At 43.4% G+C, this 9,765-nt stretch overlaps 1 protein-coding gene across 4 annotated transcripts in view; it reads right to left on the reverse strand.

The window, feature by feature from the left end:
- Window positions 1-9,558, reverse strand: part of PAIP1 (poly(A) binding protein interacting protein 1) — a 32,473-nt gene extending 22,915 nt beyond the window's left edge. Inside the window, exons 1-2 of one of the 4 annotated variants that reach the window (XM_010363141.2) lie at window positions 9,200-9,558; window positions 7,697-7,866 (exon numbers count right to left, since the gene is read on the reverse strand). In XM_010363141.2, coding sequence (XP_010361443.1) covers window positions 7,697-7,795 — 99 coding nt within the window. In that variant the 5' untranslated portion in view covers window positions 7,796-7,866; window positions 9,200-9,558. Of the gene's footprint in view, window positions 1-7,696; window positions 7,867-8,302; window positions 9,027-9,199 lie in introns of those variants that run through there. The other 3 variants (XM_010363140.2, XM_010363139.2, XM_010363142.2) reach the window with 3 other exon arrangements.
- Window positions 9,559-9,765: the final 207 nt, after the last annotated feature.

Raw genomic sequence — 9,765 nt, forward strand, 5'->3', positions numbered from 1 at the left:
ACAAGAATGGCCACATGTAGCTTACTGTTGAGGCCATGAGGATTCATTATACCAAATACTCTGTATTTCTGCAGATGTTTGACAACTTTTTTATTGGGGGGGAAGAAACCAAAAACCTAATAAGTTTTATCATCTGTTAATCCCCAAGGGCAAATAAATGCACAAAGTTGCTCGAGTAACTAAAATTTCATTATGGTGTAAATGGAAGGAGACCTTTTGGCTGCTACATCCAGGCTTCTAACAAAACCTTGATAGCAGCAGTAGTTTCCAGCTAATGTTGTTTCCACCGTCACCTTTGGCAGTTCCCAACCTTTTCATTAATGGCAGGAGGCTGAGTGGGTGAGTTTTACAAAAGATAATAGACTTCGGCAGCAACTTTCACATCTCAATGCCTGGAACACCACCCAAAGCGCTTTAAACTTTACCAAACAGTTAAAATCTAATAATAACTATATTGCTTGATGAAATTTAACCTTCTCCAAACAGAGTCAAATGAAAAGTCACATCGGCTGGACACGGTGGCTCAAGCCTGTAATCCCAGCACTTTGGGAGGCCGAGACGGGCGGATCACGAGGTCAGGAGATCACGACCATCCTGGCTAACACGGTGAAACCTCGTCTCTACTAAAAAATACAAAAAAACTAGCCAGGCAAGGTGGCGGGCTCCTGTAGTCCCAGCTACTCGGGAGGCTGAGGCAGGAGAATGGCATAAAAAAGTTATGACTACAAAACAGAAGCATTTTGTGAAGGGGTTAAGTTCTAAAGTCAGTGAGTACACAGAGGAAAAAAAAAGTCATATGTGGTCAAAACACCCTTAGAAACATTCCATGTCGGAGAAAGTCTTTTTTTTTTTTTTTTTTGAGACAGAGTCTTGTTCTGTCGCCCAGGCTGGAGTGCAGTGGTGCGATCTTGGCTCACTGCAACCTCTACCTCCGGGGTTCAAGCTATTCTTGTACCTCAACCTCCCAAGTAGCTGGGATTACAGGCATGTGCCACCACGCCCAGCTAATTTTTGTATTTTTAGTAGAGACAAGGTTTCACCATGTTGGCCAGGCTGGTCTCAAACTCCTGACTTCAGGTGTCGCCCACCTCGGCCTCCCAAAGTGCTGGGATTACAGGTGTGAGCCACCGCGCCTGGCCCAGGACACGGTCTTAGGAGAAAGACCAACACTGCCAATTGTCCAGTTGTTCCTCTACTGTTGGTGCTTGGTATGGTATGGCTGTGTCCCCACCTGAATCTCAACTTGAATTGTATCTCCCAGAATTGCCATGTGTTGTGGGAGAAACCCAGGGGGAGGTAATTGAATCAATGGGGCCAGTCTTTCCCGTGCTATTCTTGTCATAGTGAGTAAGTCTCAAGATATCTGTGGGTTTATCAGGGGTTTCTGCTTTTGCTTCTTCCTCATTTTTCTCTTGCTGCTCTATGTAAGATGTGCCTTTCACCTCCGCCATGATTCTGAGACTTCCCCAGACTTGTGGAACTGTAAGTCCAAATAAACTTCTTTTTCTTCCCAGTCTCGGGTATGTCTCTGTCAGCAGCATGAAAACGGACCACTATAGTGCTACCACTTCAAATGACCACCATTTGGAGGTCATGTCGTACACTTTTTATGTATCTTTATTTTTTGCTTTATTTATTTTGCCGAGGCTGGAGTACAGTGGCAAGATCTGGCTCACTGCAACCTCTGCCTCCCAGGTTCAAGCGATTCTCCTGCCTCAGCCTCCCGGAGTAACTGGGACTACAGGAATGCACCACGAGGCCCAGCTATTTTTTGTTTTTCATTTTTAGTAGAGATGGGGTTTCACCAGTTGATCAGGATGGTCTCGAACTCCTGACCTCAAATGATCCACCTACCTTGGCCTCCCAAAGCACTGGGATTACAGGTGAGAGTCACTATGCCCGGCCTATGTATCTTTAGAGACTGAAGGGATACTTAGCAAAAGTTGCATGTACTATAAGAGGCACTCAGGAAGTAAAACCAGCTGTAGAAATAGCAGATTCGTGTGCCTTTTTCATTCACGTACAGTGTTCATTGAATAGAAGGATAGATAAACTCTACTACATTAAATTTTTGTCACACATTTGAACCCAAGTTAAACACTCTACTATAATAGGAGGTATTAATATTGATGAAATTATTTACTAATCATAGATATTATAGCTATGACTCTGAGGATTAAGTGAATTAATCAAATTTGCCTAGACTGGTGAAGATCACATAGTAAAGCACAAAGTGTTCAACAAATGAATTACATTTTAAATTTCTAGGAGAATACTGAGTCATATTCCAAACGCAACAACCATATATTCATACATAAATGGGCTAAAGTATAAAAAGCATCCAAAAAGAATGATACAAAGCTGTATTTCTTGGCACCTAGGATGGTACTCCAATTAATAAGCTAATAGCCACCAGCTGCATATAAGATATGTGATAGACACCATAAGGGCTTTGCCTGCCTCTTGTTTAACCTACAAAATTTTGAGGTAAGCATTATCCTCCTCCCTTCACAGAAGAAACAGGCAGAGTAGTTAAGTCATTTTGGTTATTCATTCAAAATGGTGTGGCTGCTGAGTGCCTATTAAGTGCCAAAGACTGTTTTGGGATGGGATACTGCCATGACATGAATAAAGCAGACAAGGCTCCCCTCTCATGGAGCTCATCACCCATGATGGAAGACATATTTAGAAGTTGAAATGTACTACAAAAAAATAAAAAATAAAATAAAAATAAATGATTAAAAAGCAAAAAGCCAAGGAAAGATTCTTAGAGTTAATATATAAACTGAGAACGAAAAAAAGATCCAGCCATACAAATATCTAAGGAAAGACATTCTCTGTCTTTCCAAGGGCATAAAAAGCACACAGGCCCCAAGGAGGCCTAATAGCTTTGAAAAACAAAGACAATAACTAGAATACAGAAGCTAAGGAAGGGTGGTAACTAATGAGGTCAATGAAGCAGATAAGGAGAGAGATCTTAGAGGGCTTTGGGGGCCAAATTAAGGAAACTGGTTCTTAAGGGAGTAGGAAAAACAGGATGGGGGAGAGGGTTTGAGCAAGGAAGGACCATGCACCAACTTAAGTGACTGTGCTTGGTCACAAAACAAGTTAGAATTGGGGGCAGAACAAAGCCTATACTTTTAACTTCTATGTGAAACTCAAAATAAATGACAAAAGCTTAAAACCCAATTTTGACTTTATGTACAAAGATGTTCATTGCCAAAAAATCCATGTAACAATCCATTAACAAGGAATTGGTTAAATACATTATCATGTATCTATATAATGGAATATCATATGGCCATTTAAGAAAACAAGAGACAACAGTACTTACCTCTAGAGTGAGAAAATGTTCCCATTATAAATACTGACAGTATAAAATTGTGAAAGCAGTTAGGCATAATTGTACACATTCATATACTTAATGTTAACTACATACATGTGGGAATTTCATAACTAAAAACTAGTCTTAAGTTTTTGATATACAGTTGTTAGTTTTATAGACTTGTAGTACCCTACCACTATTAATGACAAGGAATAGGAGAAAGGCAAAGGTAGGGGTCCCAGCTGAAGGTACTAATTTCCTGTTTCCATCAAATGTCATTCTTTGTGGCAAAAATGCCGCTTAGAACACTGATTTGCAATCCTTTTTTTTTTTTTTTTTTTTAAATCAACAGAACTCTCTTTTAAGAAAATGTAAAATCTGATAAGTAAAAGAAGAAAGTAGAACTGCTCTGAATATAGCAGAACAGAGGATCCAGAGCCTGCCATTTTAAGCAAAAAAGGAAGGATAGAGTATTTGGAACAGACAGGCACTCCAACGTGTTTGAATCAAAGCCTGCATTACTTCTCTAGCACCAGATTTTTTAAAGCCACAAATTTCTTCAGTCTTCAATGTGGAATCAAATGGCTTCCAAACAGGGATATTTTCAAGTTTTATTTTTCTTAGAATTCTATGGGAGATTGGGAGCAGTATCAATTAGAAAATGTACTTTTTCATGGTAGGTACTCTATATACATCGTCAAGAGATGAGAACCTATTACAAAACAGTGGGAATAAAAGAAAACTGATCAGACACTACAGAGAGTGAATACAGTCAAGACTACTTTAGCTAGCTGGATTGAACTAAGGCAAGGGTGTGCAGGAGAGGTGAGTCAATATGCCACCAAGCTCTTAACGTAAGCAGCTAGTTAGAAAGAAGAGATTCGCATGAGAAAAATAACTTTTATACTGTGTATAGATTTTATACTTGCATTTGAATGTGAGGTCCTCAGGAAGTGGTCAAACAAATGAAAATGTATGCCTCGAGTTCAAAGGAAGAATAAGATGTCAGGGTTATTAGCACATAAGTGATAAATTCTAGGGAATAGGTGGGATTAGCAGAGGAGGTAATAAAATGGAAGAAAGAACATCACCAACAGTCATCTGAGGGGAAAAGGAATAATCTGCAAATTGGGAGGATAAAGAAAGCCCTGCCACAGAAGCCAAAGAGGTAGGGGAGAAGAGGTGCTCACAACAACAAATGCTACAGAATAAATTCATAGGTTGAAATCTGGAAGAGGATAATCATTGCTGAGTCTTGGGAATGAAGGAGATTATGCTCAGAGAGAGAACAAAATTTATACCTTAAATATTTAGTTCTTATAAAAATGAGAGGGAGCTTCTGATAGACTAAAAAGGTACCTTTGCACCTAGCACAGGACCTGGCACATGGGGACTTATAAACTGAAGAGATCCTACCGTGCTCCAAGTTTTAAAATGAGATTTAGGAGGATAAATTTAAAAATCAGAAGAACATCAGTCACAAAAATAGTATCAATATAATTAGGGAGATCAGACTGCAGAGGTTTGAACAGTGAGAGACAGTGAATAATTTTACCTATTGGAGAATGATACTACTGCAAGGCAGAAGAAAAACTGGGAAGTAACTTGAAGAGGGATTCTCTTAGAAAGAAAGCTCGTTTTGCAGGGGAGGGAGGGAACTTGTCTCTTAATCAATGCTTTATGAATTCCTGTTAAATTTTTGGCTCTGGTAAGTGAACTGTGATGAAATATTCAAGGCATAATGGTTTGTCTGAGAAGAAACAATGGCCAGGAATAAATGGATATAGCAACTCACTGGTAAGAAGGTATGGAAAGTAGGAAATTCTAGCAGCAGGATTAGAGGAAGAACTGAAGATATAAGGGCTTGGTGCCTTGAAGGAGTTAAGAAAGCACAGCAGAAGACTACCATAAAGGCTGTTAGAAAAAGGATACCAGGAAACAGATTTTCATGTGTAGAACAAAAGCAGACTCAATAAATGTCTGGAAACTGAGACAGGAGATTACTAGAATAGAGACTCCATGAAGACAGGAATTTCTGTCCATTTTGTTTGTTGCTATATCACCGGTGCTTGACTCATGATAAGTACTTGACTATCTGTTGAACAAGTGAGTGAACGTAGCTAACTTTGGATTATGGCCACCGCAAGAATACATTTACTTTGCAACAAGAGCTCATCCTAAGAGTCAGGGGGAAAAAAGGATTCTGCTGTTCTGTGACTAATTGGATTGAGAAAAACTCTTTTAGCCTTAACTATCAGTAAAGATTAGGGTAAACTAGTAAGGCTAGAGAATATACCAGAATAGGGGTAGTAAGCCTGAATGCCTGTAGAATTCAGGTAGATTACAAATGAATGAAATAAGCCAGAAAGCAAATTAGAGCTCACAGACTCCATCTAAAGAGAATGCCTCTACTCAGCTACAACCAATTTTTGCTGTATCACAATGCCAGTCCACTAAGGCCAGATTTTATGATTCAAGTTTCTAATATCCAATTTAGGTATTGGTAATTAATTAAAACAACTAAAAGAAAAAACAAACCCATTCAGGGCTAGAGAAGACACCTGCAGGCCACACAGATTTCCAGGTGCCAGGCTGCAATCTGTTTTGGCAAATTGAGCACAGGAGGTGCTCATCTATAAGAGGATGGCAAGGAATGCCTAAAAGATGCAGTGGCTCAAAGTAAGTGGACTAACATGACTTTATATACTGCTCTACAGCCCCAAAGTCACTTGAACCATGTCAAGATAGTTGATACACGATTGTTACAAACACACCCCTGCTATCATAAAATAGCCCAAGTCAATAGGGAAGAAAATAAACGGGAACCTGCTTGTGGCTGCTAGAACAAGCATCCTTAAGAGTTTATTCAACTACTTATAGCGCTCTAATAGTTCTTCTCCTCTGTGAGCTAAATACAATTTTCTGGCAAGTCTCAAGATGCTCTCATTCCTACCTCACACGATAGATGGCCTTTTGCACCCTATATCAATTGCTTTTCCTGTTATATCTTTTTCTTTCCAATCCCAAAGCTTTTTCCTATACAGTGTAAGAATCATGGAGTATCTAAAACATGGAACATAGCTTTTCTATACTTTTACTGTAAAATATGGAAGGAGAACCAAAAAGAGGTAATAAAAAAGGTGTGCCATTATCAGTTGTAAGGGAAATACAAATTAAAAACACAACTAGATACTCTACGCCCACCAGAAAGGTTAAACTTAAATAGAAAATACCAAGTGCCGACCAGGAAGTAGAGCAACTGTAAATCATACACTACTCGGAATGTACAGTGGAACAATCTCTGGAAAACTACTTGGCGGTCTCTACTAAAGCTGGCTACCCTAAGTCCCAGCAACTCCACTCCTTGGTATATACCAAACAGAAATAAAGGCATACAGCCAGCAAGACACAGAATGTGCCCTATTCATAATAACCCAAGAGTGAAAGCTACCAACGTTCATCAGACAAATGGGATATATTCATGAAATGTAATGTTATAAAAATAAGTCACCTCCAATTATATGCTACAATATGGAGTAATCTTGATACTGAGTGAAAGTGAGAAACAAAATATTCTATATGACTTCATTTATATAAACTTTGAACACAGGCAAAACTATCCTATGAAGTTAAAATAGTGGTTATACTTGGACATCAGGAACAACTGGAAGGAGACAGAGGGAATTTTTGGGATGTTGATAATGTTCTATTTCCTGACTGTGATGCTGGTTAGTTGAGTGTTCACTCTATGAAACTGAGCTAACACTTAAGTACAGTATTCTCTGCTATACTTCAATAAAACTAAGAAGACAGGAAAGACAGGACTTAAGCTAAAGCATCATCAATCATTTCTTCAATGATTCCCTCCCACTTCTCTACAATTAATCCCTATGCATTTACTCATCTGGGTTTATCCAGTACAACAAATTCCTTTCTACATATTCCAACTGTGCTTTGTACGACTATTTAAGAAAAGTGACTATTTTTTAAAGTTGTTATATAAGTTACAAAGAAAAACTGAAAGTTTAAACGTTCTTTATACCTATGTAAGTACTTTATCACAACCCCGTAGGACATTTCTGCATACAATAATTAGGACCAAAACTATGTCTATTTTAACATAATGGAATAATCACTAGAAACAAAGAACACAGATGTGTACTCTCAAGCTTACATTCTAATACCTTGAATATAACTACAAAATATATTCCTGAATCAGCTTTGCTTCATTCTGAGTTCAATAATTCAAAACATTCACAATAAAAAAATTTTTTAGGTGTAGTACAGAAAGCACAAACATACTCTGATTAACAAATAATCACATTATTCCAGTAAATTAACCCAGAGTTGTAGGAAAAAGGGGGTACTTACTGTGTAATTGGAAGAATAACCCGAAGGGTAAAATTCAGGGGCATTCACAGACAGCTTAGACATTAATACAGGAGCTACAACCACCTGGGGCTTAGCCATTGCTGACTCCGAGTTCTGCTGTGGGATTTTATCCTGTGAACTAGGTGGAGCTCTCAGGGGCCTCGTTTGCTCTGAGAAAGAAAAAAACGGGGCGTTAGATGCTTTCCTTCCTTTATACAACAACTTGCTATATACTGAAAAACCATCTGAAAAGCGTCTGTTTTTAAGCGTTAAATAGGAACCGTCATGAAATTTATGGTTATCGCCGAGATGTGTACAGATAGCCTACAAAAAGGAACAATAGACTTGCTGTGACTCATTTATGGGCATACCTGCCTCTAAATGAGTGCTTGCAAGCTTTTTCCCTCTCTGTCTTTTTAAAGGGGTCGGTGAAAAAGAGGTGGTTGGTTGCTAGGGTCTCGCTTTAGAGGGCTGCTGAGGGGAGGCGATTTTTACTTCCTCCCGGGACGGCGAACTCCTAGACCGCGCACCCGGCCCCTCCCCCAGCCGGGCGCACAAAGGATTCCAGCAGACACCTTCCAAACCCGGTTCCGGGCCCGTCCCTACCCGGTCACGCGGCCCTCTCGGGAAATGCTTTCGGGGAACCGGGGGTGGGGACCGCAGACAACGTCGGGCCTCGGCACGCGTTGAAGGCCGTGGGGAAGCGTTCGCCAAGGACTGGGGCCCTTAGAGCTGCTCCGTACCTGGGAGCGCCCCGGGCCGGGAAGGCCGCTGGGGGCTGACGGGGACCTCGCACTGGGCCCCTGGCGGCGGGGCCGTCCTGGGCTGGCGCAGCGGCGGTGGCTGCAGGAAGCCCGGGGCTTTGGGTTGCGGCGGCGGCTGGTGCCGCGCCCGCTCAGCAGGCCCCGCTCCGTTCGGGAAACCGCCGCCCTCAGGCCCGCCCCCTCCGCGGCCCAGGCCCCGGCTCCGGCCCCGACCAGCACCTGGGGCCCGATCGAAACCGTCCGACATGCTCCTCCTCCTCCGCCTCCTCCTCCAGGGGCCGCTGCGCTCGCGATAGGACGCGGGGTGGGGGGGAAGGCGCCGCGGGTCGGCTGTAGCCGCCGCGCCTCACTCGGGCCTCATGGAGGAGGAGGGCGGCGGGCCTGGCTTGGCGGCTCGGCTGCTCAGTGCTTCTGACTGAGCGGAAGGCAGCCCGAGCACCCGCCACTCCAGAGCGCCCGCCCCCCGAGGCTACCCTCGGCTTTCCAATTCTCCCCCAAAACCCGGCTCCCCGCCTTTCGGCGCGGCAGGGGCGCAGGCGGGTCACAGCGGCCCCCTGCGGCCCGGAGGCCCGGGACGCGCCCGCGGCTCCTCCCGTTCGCTGCTGGCGGGCCCCCAAGCCCTGCAGGCCGCCCGCCCAGTGGCGTCTCGGCCACCAGTCGGCCCGCAGCCAGGCTCGGGCAGGGGCATCTGGGTTCCCGGGGCCAGGCTGGGGGGATGAGGGGTGAGGGGGACGCTTACCACAGGCAGGCCCGGCCTACTCGGTAGTTCTTAGGAGAGACGTGCGAGACTGACAGTTGACGCCCGGAAAATAAAAACACGGGGGGAGGGGGCGTGGACCCTGCGCCAGGGTTCGCTGGCGCACAGGTGTGTTCAGCGACTCGGCTCCGGCCGAGACCCGCGGACTGCTGAGGACTGGTCCCTGGGAGACTGCCACCTGTTCCGTTAGCATCGGGGGAAGGGAGTAGAAACAGAATCAAAATATGTGACCCCCCCTTTTTAATTCACACTAGGTGTTTACCGCAGTAGGTCACACCTACTGCTAACAAGCTCCGTTTTCTCCCCTTTAACCTTCCCCTCCAGAAATTTCAAGAAAATGTGCTACCTTTCAATGTAACTCTCCCCTCTTTTTCATCTTGTATCAGTGCTGTCCAATGAAAATATGATGGGAGCCACAAATGCAAACCACTTATGTAATTTTACATTTTCGAGAAGCCACATTAAATGAGTGAAAAGAAACAGGTGAGGCCAGGCGCGGTGGTTCACGCCTGTAATCCCAGCACTTTCGCAGGCCGAGGCGGGCGGAT

Source organism: Rhinopithecus roxellana, chromosome 3 (genome assembly GCF_007565055.1).
Source record: "Rhinopithecus roxellana isolate Shanxi Qingling chromosome 3, ASM756505v1, whole genome shotgun sequence".
Lineage (NCBI taxonomy): Eukaryota > Metazoa > Chordata > Mammalia > Primates > Cercopithecidae > Rhinopithecus > Rhinopithecus roxellana.